General features: G+C 41.5%; 1 protein-coding gene across 4 annotated transcripts in view; it reads right to left on the reverse strand.

The window, feature by feature from the left end:
* PTPRK (protein tyrosine phosphatase receptor type K) overlaps positions 1–17,532 on the reverse strand; it is a 395,839-nt gene that overhangs the window by 47,422 nt on the left and 330,885 nt on the right. For all 4 annotated transcript variants that reach the window (XM_040429122.1, XM_040429120.1, XM_040429123.1 and 1 more), the window contains 3 exons: positions 7,982–8,166; positions 4,500–4,587; positions 2,962–3,038 (listed from right to left, as the gene is read on the reverse strand). In XM_040429122.1, coding sequence (XP_040285056.1) covers positions 2,962–3,038; positions 4,500–4,587; positions 7,982–8,166 — 350 coding nt within the window. The remainder of the gene's footprint in view (positions 1–2,961; positions 3,039–4,499; positions 4,588–7,981; positions 8,167–17,532) is intronic.

Here is a 17,532-nt window from a genome sequence, read left to right on the forward strand (position 1 = left end):
TTATTCAACAAAGTCTCGTAAGACTTTGTGAATAACTTTGGCTCATTGGAGCCCATACATCCTAATACTGTATGGAGATGAATCTCCATACTAGGGCTGCAGCTAACGATTATTTGAATAATCGATTAGTTGTCGATAATTTCATCGATTAATCGGGGAAAAACACCAAAATGCCAAAAAAAGGGGTTTATATGATTTTGCTTGAAAAATTATGTTCAAAGGCCATATTAAAACAAATTGTGGATGGCACTGTGAATGGCGCTGTTATGGGGGGGAGGGGATCTGTGGATGGCGCTGTTATGGGGGGGGGGAATCTGTGGAAGGCACTGCTATGGGGAGGGGGATCTGTGGAAGGCACTGCTATGGGGAGGGGGATCTGTGGAAGGCACTGCTATGGGGAGGGGGATCTGTGGAAGGCACTGCTATGGGGAGGGGGATCTGTGGAAGGCACTGCTATGGGGAGGGGGATCTGTGGAAGGCACTGCTATGGGGAGGGGGATCTGTGGAAGGCACTGCTATGGGGAGGGGGATCTGTGGAAGGCACTGCTATGGGGAGGGGGATCTGTGGAAGGCACTGCTATGGGGAGGGGGATCTGTGGAAGGCACTGCTATGGGGAGGGGGATCTGTGGAAGGCACTGCTATGGGGAGGGGGATCTGTGGAAGGCACTGCTATGGGGAGGGGGATCTGTGGAAGGCACTGCTATGGGGAGGGGGATCTGTGGAAGGCACTGCTATGGGGAGGGGGATCTGTGGAAGGCACTGCTATGGGGAGGGGGATCTGTGGAAGGCACTGCTATGGGGAGGGGGATCTGTGGAAGGCACTGCTATGGGGAGGGGGATCTGTGCACTGTTATGGGAAGGGGGATCTGTGCACTGTTATGGGAAGGGGGATCTGTGCACTGTTATGGGAAGGGGGATCTGTGCACTGTTATGGGAAGGGGGATCTGTGCACTGTTATGGGAAGGGGGATCTGTGCACTGTTATGGGAAGGGGGATCTGTGCACTGTTATGGGAAGGGGGATCTGTGCACTGTTATGGGAAGGGGGATCTGTGCACTGTTATGGGAAGGGGGATCTGTGCACTGTTATGGGAAGGGGGATCTGTGCACTGTTATGGGAAGGGGGATCTGTGCACTGTTATGGGAAGGGGGATCTGTGCACTGTTATGGGAAGGGGGATCTGTGCACTGTTATGGGAAGGGGGATCTGTGCACTGTTATGGGAAGGGGGATCTGTGCACTGTTATGGGAAGGGGGATCTGTGCACTGTTATGGGAAGGGGGATCTGTGCACTGTTATGGGAAGGGGGATCTGTGCACTGTTATGGGAAGGGGGATCTGTGCACTGTTATGGGAAGGGGGATCTGTGCACTGTTATGGGAAGGGGGATCTGTGCACTGTTATGGGAAGGGGGATCTGTGCACTGTTATGGGAAGGGGGATCTGTGCACTGTTATGGGAAGGGGGATCTGTGCACTGTTATGGGAAGGGGGATCTGTGCACTGTTATGGGAAGGGGGATCTGTGCACTGTTATGGGAAGGGGGATCTGTGCACTGTTATGGGAAGGGGGATCTGTGCAATGTTATGGGAAGGGGGATCTGTGCACTGTTATGGGAAGGGGGATCTGTGCAATGTTATGGGAAGGGGGATCTATGGATGACACTATATAGCATCTTATGCTATATGTGTCATCCACAGATCTACCCCATAACAGTGTCATCCACAGATCTCCCTCATAACAGTAACGTCACTCACTCACGTGATGCACCTGCTCCGCCCACGTTATGAATGAAGCAGGCGCGCCGCGTGAGTGACGTTATGCCACCGCCCGCTGTGCCTGTTAATGGAGCTTCATTGTAAGGTAATAAGTTCAAGGACCCGCAGGCATAGCGCCTGACCGCCCGCATAGCAACGAATCGGCTGATTATTCGATAATGGTATTCGTCGACAACGAATCCAGTTATCGAATATTATCGCTAACTTCGATTAATTGTTGAAGCCCTACTCCGTACAGTATTATTCCGAAGTTTTGAACAAAGAGACTTCAGATTAAGCATCACAAGCTCGCTTCGCTCAACTCTAGTCATCATAATGGAAACAAGCAGTGTATAATGTGATGGAAAAATTAATCCAGTCAGCAAAGGAAGCAATATGGACAATGACAAAACATTAGTAAGTGCCTTTTATTAAGTTTCTCTACATGATAAATTGTTATTTGCGGAAGTGACAACCCCTTTTAGGCAGGAGAGGTCCAGGTGTTGCATCTGTAATATAAACCCCAAAAAGCACCTGTATCATGTGAAATAAAAAATCTTTGCACAGGTAGACAATTACAAAACCTGCAAAAAGTAAAAGAAGATAATACAAGATAAACATTTTCTAAAAACTTTTAGTATATGTTCCAACATAAAGAATGATGCAGCCAAATAAAAAATAAAAAATAAATGAGCATGGAATGTTACTAGGGGATATGGGACCTTAGAAAACAAAACAAACTGGACTATTTTGCCAGGTTACAATATTTTTCTACAAGAAAGTAAAATAAGAGGGGAAAAAAAAAAAAAACCACAACTAAGTCAAAAGAAAATAAGACAAACCATACAAAGTTAATCAGGTGAAGCATGCACAGATGTTGGGTAAAAAGCATTAGTCGGAATTAGAAAGTAACTGGGACAATGTCTATAATTGAATGTTTACTGTAGGGGTCTGTTATTCACATATAGTGGTACTTACATCCCTGTACAGCCAAATCTACAGCCCAAACCAAAGTCAGGTGTGAAAGAAAGCACAACAATGTCAGTGAGTACTAAGACTTCGAACAAGGAAAGTGTACAGTTTCTCTTCTTTTCAAACACTTGCAATCAGTTTTCATAAGCATGACATGCGGAAAAGAAACACTCACATACCAAAGCCCAAAAGCTCAAGGCATGCAGGAATAGGGGCAAGATGGTGAAGATCACTTACATCAATATAATTGGCATTTATGTAGTCCGAGGCCGGGTCGTCTTCCACTGGTTGTAGGATGACTCTTGAGTGATCGTCTAGCAAAAAAGTGGATTATTTAGAAAAAGTTATCACTATTTTTCTAACGACCACCAGTTAGCAGGACCCCTACTCTATATGCTACAAGGTAGAGGTTCAACTGCCTACCAGGAGAAGACTTTTCAGTTACAGTATGATCAATCAAAGGGCAGAAACTTTTTAAGGAGGTCTACTCAGGAAGTGGCTTCTTCCCTCAGAGTAATATGTTCAACACTAGGACTCCCTATTTTTATTTCGTACAGAAAGTAAAATGGTTTCTTTGCATTCGAACATTATGAACTTTGATCAGATGGCATGCCAATATTCATTTCATGTATTCTTATCTTCATTTCCTTCCCTTACTTACTCTTCATCAAAATACGTCCTCTCTTACCCTTTTATGCTTTATCTTTTAGTTCATTAACCATCAACTGGCATTTTCGATAAAATGTGTAGAGAGCATAAGCACCTTATGAGCTCTGCCAGAAACTATGAGACCACAGCTTGCAAGAAATCTCTCCCTACTACAAATGCACATTTTATATCCGTGAAAGCTTAGGATCTACTAAAATACAGTACTTTGCTACCTGTAGTGACAGCCCAAAGGCACTTCATAACATATAACACAAACTTTCACTGCTTGGTTCAATAACTTATTTACAGGGTCCTGGTGAATCCTTTTAAAAGGAATGTGTCATCAGAAAATGACCTATTGCTTAAATCACATTTTTAAATAATTTTTGATGTTATTTTTAGTTTTCGATGTCACTATCTGTATTTAAACAAAAAACATAATTCCTGCAGTTTTTGCACTGGCCACTAAGCCTAATAATAGGCATCACTTTTTGGTCTGTACAGATCACTTTACTTTAGTTATATATTATTCTAAACCTGCCTGTAATAAGGAGATATCATCTCTGTGTATAGATAAGACAGGATCCTCCATGCACAACAGGTGATTGACAGAGTTTATCTATTCTTTCCTTGTACAATGACCTATGCACAGGTCAAAGAGCATGCCTAGAAAACTCTCCCATACAAGTCAAAGAGATCCCCTCCAGACCATTGTGTCCATGGACCATGGGGCTGCCGTAAGGCAATTTTATTTAATGCTTTGTAAATTCTCAGGCAAGATGGCAGTCTCATAATAATATTCAGAAAACAGACAAAAAATAATCTAAAAGAGGAGATGTGTTATTGTCATTTTCGTGCCACATTTCCTTAAACATCAGGTGGGAAAAAAATACAGACACACAACTACAACAGGAATTTTTTTTTTCTAAAAAGTCCCTGGGAATTGCACTGTTTGCATATTGAAGGTACTAAATATAGTTAGCTGCTGCATGCTCTACGTAGAAAGAGACTTAATTACAGGTTAACTTATTAGCCAGCACAGAATATATTGTATACCTTGCATTAACCACACAATGTTTTGTACACATTAACCATACAGCAATGTTTTAAAATATCTAGTGACTTACAGGCAATGATGTTTCCGTATCTATTCTTTGTCCGGTTCTGATCTTTCTTGGCAACATCCCATGATGCAGACTGCCCCTCAAAGAAACTCTGTAATATTAAATCATACACACCATAGCTCCATGAAGTTTCAGTTTAAAATTAGAATCCGACAAAATTAGATCATAAATATTACAACAAAAATTATGAATGCACCAAAGTTAGAATTCATCCAATTTTTTTTTACTTTGTAGCAAATACACAAATCACAGATATGACACAAAAACAGCGAGGGACATTTATCAGGACTGGCGCACCCATATGCCAGTCCTGATCCCTGTGCGCTGGAGCAAGATGTGCCTAATTTATTAAGAGGCAGATACCTCATAATAAATTAGTTGCATCTCTGGTCCTCCATACACCAGAAATTAAGTCCAGCTAGGGCCTGGCACAGACTTCAGCAATAACTTATGTCCATTTCTGGCAGGCTGCGCAAAGGCCCGCACTCCCACTAAGCTCGTTCCCTTCTCTCACTATATGGAAATCGCTCATGATAAATATTCTACATCAAGTGAGTTCCAATAGTCTCCAAGAACGGTCAACAGATCAGCTTTTCAAGATGGAGCTTTGCGCCCTGGACCATTTTTTATAAATTTATACTATAAATTTCGAATTTAAAGTCAGACTATTTGCTGGCCATGTCCATGAGTTGATATGCATTATCATCCTGAAAAATTACTTTAAATTATTTTTTAGTGTAGCAATGAGAAAAATGGCCAGAACTTCAAGACTGTTGAGGTAATGACTGCTATCAACCCTGTCCCTTCACATCCCATACAATAAATAAGTGGGAAAGTTGATTTACGTTGACATGCAATGAAAAAGCTGCTGAGTTTCCATTTGTATTTGCATGTATAAAGTCAAGAGTATCTAGGGAACCTGACAATAGTGCAGATGTTCACCTTTAAAAGTGGGAGGCGCAATGGAAGATGAAGATGAAGTAAAAGCCACATGCAGATTTTTCGAAGACATTCACAGCAGTTTAATTTCAAGTACTTGTGGACATAGCCTTACACGTTTCATTAAAATGGCACCAGACAAAAGTTTCCACATGATCTCATTTGACAATGCAGACCAGTGATTCATCAGTGAAGATCACTTTTATTCAACCATCCACACTACAAGATGGCTTCTCTTCAGCCCAGTGCAAGCTTTTTTTTCTATTGAGGGATTAATGCTCAATTTAATTTGGCTTTTTTACATAAATCTACTCATTTAGCTGAATCTTTAAAGTTCTGTCACAAATAATTACTACCTACTCCCACTATTTTGTAATTTGATTAGTTTTTTTTGCATTTTCTACTTTCAAGGCATATTTTCTTGCATTTCTTATTCTGATGCATTGGCATCTACCTTGGTCTACTAGTATGCTTCCTTTTAAAACCTTCCAATTTTGTTTATACCTCCACTACATTTTACACACTGCTAACTGGGAAAAACATCTTCAAAGAATCTTCCTTTCCATTGTTTCAACTGACAACTGGGGCCACATTTTCTTAACCAAGTTCAACAACGTGATAACCTCTGTAAGCACTCCCTTCTAACTGCAGGCTAATTTGCAATTTTAGACTTGTGTTTTAGTAATTCAAATTACAAGGTGATTCCATAATTTACTCCTCAAGCATTGAATTCATAATGTTTTCCACTACTGTAAAAAAAAAAAAAAAAAAAAAAAACAGTGCTTCTTCATTTTACATATATTACTAACTCACCATTAATATTCTAGCAGTGTAATCGCTTTCACTCTTAGGCTATATGCACATCACAGTATGTACTTTGTGGTCCGTAAAACACAGATCTACAAAATTCAGATACCGGCCACATTTCCCTAACAGAACTGCCTATTCTTGTTTGCAAAACGGAAACGTATCGGACACATTCTATAATTTGGGGTACCAAAGAGCAATACAACACAAAATCGGAATGCGGCTGTACAACACAAATAGAACGAAAGTGTCAAAAATGAATAGCTCCTAGATGGGACAAACCCAGACACTCAGCATATACACAGATATAATACAAAAATGTATATCCAAAAATGTTTCTTTATTGAAATCGATTAAAACAAATAAATAGATGCATAAATTGGCAAAGACAGACACAACCACATGGAGAGTGCGCACAATACGCCGGGACATCAAGTTATAGCATTGCACGTAGTGAAAAAGGTGGGATGGAAAAACAAGTATAAATAAAATACAAAATCAAACTATGTGGCTCCCCCACCTAATTAAAAAAAAACATGATTCACAACATATGCACAATACAGACCCGGCTAGTGGCACCTCCTAGAGACCCCGATACGTGTTTCGCGTCAGCTTCCTCAGGGGGAGTGGAGGCATAATCAGAGAGGCCACCATATGAAAATCATATAAGCCAAGCCCCACTTCACATCATACATCAATTCACACAGGGCGTATCCTCCTGTAAGCATGTCTAGCAGATTGAGATCATATGATCAAAGCGTCATGTGACACAAGATAAAAAAAAGAAGAGTAGTAAAAGACTGCGCTTAATACTAGCATCAAATAATGAATGATAGCCTCGGTACAAGTGCCCAATAAGACAAAATATGGCTACAACAAACACAATTAATACTATTACTGAACACACACCTAGACCGGCCGGGTATAAGCAAAAGGCATGCAACATCTCCCCATCGATCACATGATCTGGTGGGGGTGTGGCGCTGACACGGAATTGAGCAGTTGCCAGATCCACCATCTTGGATAAAGGCAAAACGCCCAAAGAGAAAATCTCACCCAGTAATCACCACCTGTAGTTCTACGAGATGCAGCTTCACACTGGTCTCCATGCCTCCTGCATGTGAGAGCTCACAGGAAAGAGAGATGACAGGGCAAAGAGGGCAGACAGGCTGAACCAGCATCGCGTAGGAAAGAATGGAGACCCTGCAGTGTGAGGGGCAGCAATTGTGTGTCACTGATCTGTCAAGACTTCCCTCAGAGCAGGGCAGTGTCGCGAGACTGCAGCCCCCCCCCCCCCCTCTATATCTGGAAAGGCATTATGGGAAATGTAGGATTCATTAATAAAACCATGTCTGAGGGAAGAAAAAAGTTCACGATGACCCATAAATTACACATGAACCATACACAAACGTCTATTTATCTTATTCATTAATAATGGCCTACTCTGCACTACGCAGGCAAGGAAAGTGTGCTTTTTTAATCTGGAAAAAATATGCCATTAATTAAAAGAATTAGTTTTCATTTGTTTGAGATATGTTACATGATGCGAGAATATTCAGTTATTAAACATTCCTTGTGTCATATCTGTGATTTGTCTATTGAGTTGGGTTAACATCTTCTAGGTGCGGTCATTCCATAGGTTTGGGAGTTATAACATTGGAAATTATAAATTATGTAGTTGATCTCAAATTTCTCTTTTGCTAGTTTTGTGTGATGTTTTGTTCTCAGTTCTCTTGTACCTCATATTCTTCTTTAAATCCATAGCTGTCAGAAGTTTTCATAAGATTAATATGTTGAAGTAGGTCAGCAACTCTAATGGCTGGGTGAAGTTGCCCCGTCTGGTATGGAGATTCAGTCCCTTCACATAAATAACGTGGGACATCCAAGAGACGGCTGGACTCTGCTGTTGCAGTGTGGTTTTCGTCTAAGAACACAGCAAGAAAATTGCACACATTTTTTTAGTCACGGCTGATCTTTAATGATGGTTTCAACACAAAGCACCACTTAAGCCTGTCAGAGGACTAATACAGAAATAGAAACGAACTGAGAATTAAGAAACGATAAAATGTGAAAATCTACAATAAAGTCTAAAGTCAATAGCACTTAGAAAAAAAATAAAAAATATACATATATATTATATATTTTTTTTGTGTAACTGTACTTTAGCAATACTTTTCATATGTCATACTGACATATCAAAAGTTTTGATTGCGGGGTGCTGAAACCCCCACCTATCACGAAAGAGAAGACTGGCTCAATAGAAAGCCCATCAGTTGGTCTCCTGCGGCGAGGATAGACAGCGCTCTGTGCGAGTGCTTTTAGTCTTTGTTTTTTGCAATCAGTGGGGATCTCAGCATTCGGACCCTACTGATTAAAATCTTTGATAAGTCACTGACATCAAAAGTTTTGCTAAAGTACAGGTACAATTTAATAGATTACTTTCAAATCTTGCAAACTTTACGGTATTTTAGAAGTTTCGTTGTATATACCTTGGGAAATTCAAGACAATATTGAGGGGCTGCAGCTTAACCTCTTCAGGCTTAAAGGGGTTATCCAAGAGTATAAAGTGTCCCCCCCCCCCCCCCATGTGCAGTGCCCCCCACCACATGGAATATACTTACCCGGCTCCCCGCATGGCAGGTGGGGACGAGCCTCCCTGGGCTTGTCACTGTCTGCCATTGGCTGCTCCCTCCCGACACTGGATGTTTTCATCCGTCTACGGGAAGAATCAGCAGCGGCGGTGCGGGGACCAGGAGTGCCGCAGGGAGCGGGGTAAGTATATTCCATGTGGGGGGGCCCGGCACACGGGGGGACACTTACTCTTGGATAACCCCTTTAATGCAAAACCTGTACTAAGCCCTACATCCTATCATACAATAACGTTGCATAAGATCTGTATGCACTGTACACATTATTAATTGGTATCACAAGTTATTTACAATACGTGTTATTATATCATTGAATACAGAGCGTTAAAGGCTGAACCATCTGCATTGTGAATACAGTTTTTCTGTTCAGTGATGGATCCATTTCGCGACGGACATCAATAATGCCAGTCAGGCCCCAATGACATCTAATGGGGTCTGTCAGGCTTTATCACGGTGTTCATCATTTTACTGACGAAAATAGTGTAGCATTCTTTTTTTTACATCACATGATACTGGATGTCTGAAAGCGGTTCTTAAAAGGGGTTATCTGGGTCGCTCCACAATCCTAGCTTGGGGTTAGAACCCACAAGCGCATGTGCGAGTCTGAATTTATCTCCACAGTGCTAGCGAGAGATTCAGACTCGCGCATGAGCCAAGAGTTCTAACGCCAGGCTCGGATCACGTGCTCAATGTACGTCCCATGATCCAAGAAGTGGCCGCCCCCCAAGATCATGGTATAACCTGGATAACCCTTTTAACAGAGCCTCTGATGCACATGCAAACAGAGGCTCAAACAGTAGAGAGCAGAGATTTCATTTTCAGCTGGAATAAGAATAAAAAAATAACAGTGTATTATTTCGGTCATCAGGAAAAACCATCTTATGTGCCCACAAGTCCTAAGCAATAAAAAAAAAATCATAATGTTGTACACTTGTTTGTTACTTTCCAGATTAAACTGAATTTTTTTGTAGGTTCTTTCTGAAAATTTCAAACATGTGAATACATTGAAATAAGCCAGACCCATCTTCCATGCTTCACAGGATATCTCAAGTTTGTCAGTTGTTTAGACGCACTAAGGCAGGCATCTGGCAGGAGCAGCTGGGGGTGGCATCTGCCATGAATTAGCACAGTAGCACCTCTCAGCAAGATTGTTAAGCCTAGCTTCCTAATTACTGGGAACGTCATACACAAAATGGTTTTCATCTGAAAGAGATTCTAGTTAAAGTGGACTGTTTAAAACCTTTCAGGCAGCAAGAGTATTAAAAAAACAACACTTCTGTCATCTTACTTACCAGTGATTGGCACTGAGTCAGGGCAGCAAGGGAAAAAAAGATTTTTTTCAAATTATTTTCTGTTACCTAGATCAAACTGCACTAGATGTATATACAATGTGTTATGTCAAGTGCTTTGCGAAGATGGATGAAACAGATGGACAATACAGCCATGCAGACTAGATCTAACATACAACGGAGGAGGTCACAAAAGTGCACACATGGCTAGGGTTACACCAGAATCATGGACAATAGCTACAGGAAACAGTTCCACTAACAGCGCTGTAGTATTCAGTTCTATGAATATGAAGTTTGTAGCATCTTTATCAAATAGTCACATATAGTCCATCCCAAGGAAAAGCAGTGCCCATTGCACTGGTGACACTGTACACCTTTAAAAGGCAACATCTGAGTGAAGCCCTAGCCCTGCATTAAGATAAAACTACAAAAAGTAAATCACGAGAAAATAAACTTTACAAAAGAGGAGGTAAGCAAGGTTTATAGAGACAGCATCTAGCAACCGCATTGCTAGTGCATATTATAAAGTAGCTCTAATAACCAAAGTAGTCTCATTTTAAAATATACAGTTAAAACAATACTATTCCTAAACTACTTTTCCTTAATTTCTCCTCCTTCAACCGAAAATCACTTCAATACATCCTAAAGGCGTTGTTTTGGAGGCAATCATATGGATTTCTGCAAGCCTTACTCACAAATCTGCCATGTGTGAATATATCTTATTATGGTTGAGGTTTGGTTAAAACCGCAGCTGAAAAATTTCTGGTTTTGCCATGGCATCAAGATGTAGTAACTGGTGGTGACTGGTGAAGTATGTAAGTAAATGTGTTTTGCCTGTTATAAAAACATTCAGGGAAAACATATCATGTTCTCTATATTGTCTTAATTGTCATGCTCAAAATGCTCAACATGTAAGGCTGAGTTCACATCAGTGTTCAGCCTTTCCGTTCTCCTGCTCCGTTATAGGAGCAGGAGAACGGAAAGGACGGATTCTGCACATAACTGAGCCAAACGGAGCCTACGGACCTCATGGACTATAATGGGGTCCGTTAGGTTTCCGCTCAGAAGATGATTTTGGAGCGGAGACAAAAGTCCTGCATGCACAACTTTTGTCTCCGCTCCAAAATCATCTTCTGAGCGGAAACCTAACGGACCCCATTATAGTCTATAGGATCTGTAGGCTCCGTTCGGCTCAGTTATGTGCCGAATACGTCCTTTCCGTTCTCCTGCTCCTATAACGGAGCAGGAGAACGGAAAGGCTGAACGCTGATGTGAACTCAGCCTAACAAACTAATTCTGTAAACGGCACAGTATCTGCAATGAGCAACTGTAAAGTGTAAACTGGTAATGGTAAAAAAAATAAAATTTTGATCCCTCAAAAACAATCTTCTTCAACAAATGGCATTATAGTTCCTCAATATGTACGGTTTAACCAAACTGATAATGGTTGTCGATAGGCATGTCTTTTCAATGTCAGTAAAATAGACCTTTAGAGCCACCGTTCCGAACAACACATGCCAGGATTGCATTTTCTACAAGGTTTTGTACAAGTCCTTGCAATTTACAATAAATCATTTCATGGTCGGTAACGTGACCTTCTTTGAATATTGAAGTGAAAATCAATCTGCGATAATGTCTATTCGTTTCCTCATAAAATTGAATGTGTCTAGGATAGCCGGTGTGTATTTACATGCACCATTTATGCAGCCAGGTTACCTGCTGCTACTTATTTTAGGGGAGCCCATTTTAATTTGTTTTATCAGAATGAAAATAAACCCTATGAAACAGTTTAATACTGCATTTCTGGATAAGCTTTTACCATGGAAGAGATAATCGGAAAAGAGGTGTATCAGAGGCGTGAAATAGAAAATGGATCCTGAAATAACAGGCCATCTACAAAAGCACTGTGCGCACAGAAACAATAGATCTAATCTCCTGCTATGGATTTAAAAGAACGTGTTTCATTTACCTATATCTCCCACTAAAATAATGTGCCAGTGGCCGTGTATGGATGTGCACCGACTCGCTACAACTAGCCCACAGTTATACATGTGCATTACAAAGGCAGTGCATTGCTGTCATTGGATTCATCAATCACAAGCTGTCAGTATTTGAAATAACCAAAGGCCACTTTACATATTATTGGTAAAAGGCAATAATAAATACCACACTGTAATAAAGTGTGGGTGTCTAGGACACTGGCATTATGTGGCTTGTATGCCAGGCTTTGATAAAATCATATCAAGATATGAAACCCAAGACTAGGATAAAGGGGTATACACAGAAAACCTACACAACAGTTCAAAAGATGCTCCTGGTGGTTGCATCGACAGGTTGAAGATGCACCAACGCATGCTACGTCAAACCTAAATAGTTTATATTGCGGATGTAGTTTGAGCCCATGTGGTGAGGGGCACTAAAACCTGGTTAAGCAATCTCTTAGCACAGTTGTGACATACATGCAACACGGTCACTCATGCATGAACTGTGATGATGCCGGACTGGGTCCTCACCTAACACAGCAGTCGGCACAAGTGGATCATTGGGCACTGCAGGAAAACAAAGCTCATGAAAATACATATTACTTCCATTTTGGGCAGTTGGAAAAACAGACAGACATAGATATCAGCACAATAATATCGACTGCTATAGAAAGGCGAGTAAATCCAAAAGGAAAAAAAAAAGCCAACAATAAAGTATGTAACAGACCTGCATGAGGGCACTCCGTCAATATAAAAGAAAAGTTTTTTCCACCCAAACTCTACGCTCTGCCATATATAAGTAAATCAGACGTCGGCGCAGCAACCAATTTTCATCATTGTGATTTGTTTGCTTACATAAATATAAATTTTCTACCCAGCTGTAGTGTATTTTTACACAAGTCACCAAAGGAAGAACAGCCAAATGGGTTGTCAAATCATAAACCCACATCTATAACCAGTGCCAGTAGTTGTTTCCCCTTTGCCCACCGGCACAAGTATGGCCAGTGTTATTTAGGAAAGAAAACAGGAGAAGATTTTATTTTTTATTTTTATAAATAACCAATGGAATCTTGAAAATCAATTATTTCTTCTTAATTTACTGGTGTTGTTCTTAATCTCCAAGAGTAATGAGTAGGCCAAGCACTCTTTTTAAATTTCTCTCCTTCCTCTTTATCAAAAAAGGCTGGCACCTGTCATCACATTTGCAAAAATGCCTTCCACAACCAAATGGAAAAACTGCAAAATCTTCAAGTAAGGCTATTTTCATACTAGCGTTAGTGTGATCCAGCAGGTAGTTCCGTCGTTGGAACTGCCTGCCGGATACGCCGATCAGTGTGACAACTGACAGCATTTGTAGACGGATCCGGGTGCGGATCCGTCTACAAATGCATTGCAAGAACGGATCCGTCTCTCCGCTTGTCATGCGGATGGACGGATCAGTCTTGCAGTCTTTTTCAACGTGCGCAGACCGGAAGGAAGGATCCGTCCTTCAGTTGTTTTGCAATGCCGGATCCGTCACTAATGCAAGTCAATAACACCGTATGCGGCATTCTAGCGACTGATCAGGCATTTTGGACGGACATAATACCGCAGCATGCTGCGGTATTATGCCCGGCCAAAACACCTGACAGTGACTGAACGGAAGGCATACTGATGCAAACTGAACAGATTTCTATCCATTCAGAATGCATTGGGATATGCCTGATCAGTTCTTTTCCGGTAAAGAGCCCGTTTGACGGAACTCTATGCCGGAAAAGAATAACGCTAGTGTGAAAGTACCCTAAAACATACTACCAAACTTTGGTTGCTTCTCACACTTATTGTGAGCCAAAACCAGTAGTGAAGCCTACTCCAAGATCAGGTATAATGGAAAGAGCTGCACCTGTTCTATGCTTTTGACCCGCTCCTGGTTTTGTCTCACAATCACTGGTGGAAATCACTGACGAAATGACTGAAGTGTGAACTCACCCTAACTTTTGATTTACTAATATATGGAAAATATAACATTTTGGGTGGAAATCCTCTTGAAACTTTCAGTCCTGAAACATACACAAGCTAGTACTTGTCAGAGCAAATACTGCAATGTTGAAGTGTCAATGTTTCCAAGTATGGTTAAATATGGGCACCAGGTCATAATTCTAATGCTAGTTTTCCATAATGCCAGCAATTTACAAGACAAACAAAATATGAATGCTTAATAGAGCTTCCTTAAACACCATGCATCCATTGTGCAAAAGCGGATGTGACAGATGAATGGCTTAGCATGTCAATGAGAGCTAGATCAGCCGATCACAGTACTGCCAGAAATGCATGATAAAAGCAACTAAGTAGAAAACAATGGAGTAAAGTCAGTAGTGATTTATTTCATTCAGTTACTAAACACTATCTGAAAAGTACAAAAATATACAGTATATACAGTAAACAGCTGTCAATCTTATCTAGGAAACATCCTATAATATAATTTTCATCACATAGAAATATCCTTATGTGAAATCTACATTTAAATTCTGTTTCCGGCAAACAATTAAAGGTGTTGTCTAGGGAATGAGCGAACCGATTTTGGTGAAGCATCTGAAGTCGATTCGCATAAAACTTTGTTTCAGTACTGTACGGAGCAGGAGCTCCATACAGTATTAGAATGTATTGGCTCCAATAAGCCGAAGTTATTGTTTCGCGAAGTCTCGCGGGACTTCGGGTAATAACTTCATAAATTAATTTGCACTGTAAAAAAAACATTCCCCGAACTCTGGTTCGGTTCCAAGTGGTACCTTTTACAGTATAAATCAATTTCTGAAGTTAATATGCAAAGTCTCGCGAGACTTCGCAAAGTAATAACTTCGGCTCATCGGAGCCAATACATTCTAATACTGTATGGAGCTCCTGCTCCGTACAGTATTAGAACAAAGTTTTATGCGAAAGTCAATTCGCTCATCCCTAGTGTTGTCCAACATATATATAAAAATCACAACCACAGCCAGCAACCCTGATAAAATAATAAAAAAATGTATACTTACCAGCACCGCCATTGTAAGAGATATACGCTAGACACTGCTGCAGCCAATCACTGGGTTCAGCAGTGTATGTCACATGACCGCTGAAGTCAGCGATTGTTTTTGTCAAGCACATCATTGCTGCAGTCAAGCAAATAGTGGCCAGTGGAATATCAGAGTGGCAGGGATAAAATAGGGGAGCATATGTTATTCTATTATTTTATCATAATTACTGCCAGGGGGGAGTTTTTATATGTCGTACAACTCATTTAAAGCAAAATGTTCACCTCTGTACCTCATTTAATAAAGTATGCATAGAAATAATGTGCACAAAATATGTTCATCATCAATATCACGGGTGACGCTAGGGAGGCCTGTTCCAGTGGCGGCCTGCTACTGGCTGCAACACCTGCCATCCTTTCATAGATGGAGCCACACCCACTGGACGGAGCTACGGGCGGCAAGGAGAGACTAAGAGGCATGGTAAGACTTCCCCTCAATCCGCCCATCACACCGAGCAAAGCACTCAATTCACTGGTATAACTAGCCAACTTGTAACACGGGGAATATTAGAGTCCAGTATATTAACTAAAGGCAATACCAAAAGGATGTATTCTCAATAGTCTCAGAGAGACGCAAAGCCATAATTATGGATGGGAAAAATACAGCTGTTATGGTACATTTTACAATATCACCTTTTTTAATCGCCTTGCATGCTATACAGTTGCTGCACCTGTATAGCATGCAAGGCAATTAAAAAAGGTGATATTGTAAAATGTACGGTAACAGGCCGCACCTATAACATCAGGTCCTTTATACACTGTAGGACAGTTGGTGGAGTGTATGTGGCTACATGCATTTGCCTCAAACAATATGTTGGCAAGACCAAGAGAGAATTTCGGAGGCGTATAGGGAACATCTCTAACCAGGACGATACACCAATTGCACAATATGTCAAGGATTGCATCACGTTTCAGGGTATTGAGCATGTGAGGGGCTACCGTAGAGGGGGTGATGTGGATAATTTATTGTTGCATAAAGAAACACAATGGACGTTTACAATACAAAAACATTAAAACCAGGCGGCCTTAAAGAGGACCTTTCACCGATTATTACACTATGAACTAAGTATACAGACATGTAGAGCGGCGCCCGGGGATCTCACTGCACTTACTATTATCCCCGGGCGCCGCTCCGTTCTCCCGTTATGCCCTCCGGTATCTCCGCTCACTAAGTTATAGTAGGCGGAGATTTCAGTCACTAAGTAAATGGTAGGCGGAGTCTGCCCTTATTCTGCTCTAGCGCTGGCCAATCGCAGCGCAGAGCTCACAGCCTGGGAGGTTATTTTCTCCCAGGCTGTGAGCTCTGCAATGCGATTGGCCAGCGCTACAGAAGAACAAGGGCAGACTCCGCCTACCATAACTTAGTGAACGGAGATACCGGAGGACATAGCGGGAGAACGGAGCGGCGCCCGGGGATAATAGTAAGTGCAGTGAGATCCCCGGGCGCCGCTCTCCATGTCTGTATAGTTAGTTCATAGTGTAATAATCGGTGAAAGGTCCTCTTTAATGACTATTTCATATACCTGTTTCATCTAATTATGGTAATTCCGACGCTGTACGTCAGTTAGTGGTCCTCACCATGCTATTTTGAGTATGTGTAACAGATAATATCATTACCAGCTTTATATTCTAGCTGATGCATTTATCCCTAGCGTGATGCTGCTATATTCCTCTGTTGTCACTCTCATGCTGTATTTTTCCCATCCATAATTATGGCTTTGCGTCTCTCTCTAAAAATATTGGGAATATATAGTTTTGGTATTGCCTTCAGTTAATATACTGGACTAATATTCCCTGTGTTACAAGCTGGCTAGTTATGTCAGTGAATCTGTGAGCCCACTTGAGTGCTTTGCTCAGTGTGATGGGCGGATTGAGGGGAAGTCTTACCATGCCTCTTAGCCTGTCCTTGCCGCCCATAGCTCCATCTATGAAAGGAGTGCTCTCAGCGGCTGCGCTGTCAGAGCCGGAGGCTGTGCTACTCTGTGCTGCACATGTGGCGTCTCCAACGTGCAGCACTGCTCCCTGTTCTTCCCAGTATAAAGGAAATGCCAAGTGTATGGGCAATCTGTATCTGGGTGATGACAACTCTGCTCCTGATGAAAGGCTGCCCTGAATAGAGTAGCATAGAAATGCGTTGAGTGGACGCTACATTAGTCAGGGATCTATGTATTATGCACAAATATAGGTCATAAAGCTTGACAGTGACATTGGGCTATGATTGGTGGCTACATGTGCAAATTAGACCAATCACCCCCCCCCCCTTTCAGAGAACACTGTCAATTAGCACTGAATGACCTGTTTGAGTAACAGATACACATC

This window comes from Bufo bufo, chromosome 4 (genome assembly GCF_905171765.1).
Source record: "Bufo bufo chromosome 4, aBufBuf1.1, whole genome shotgun sequence".
Lineage (NCBI taxonomy): Eukaryota > Metazoa > Chordata > Amphibia > Anura > Bufonidae > Bufo > Bufo bufo.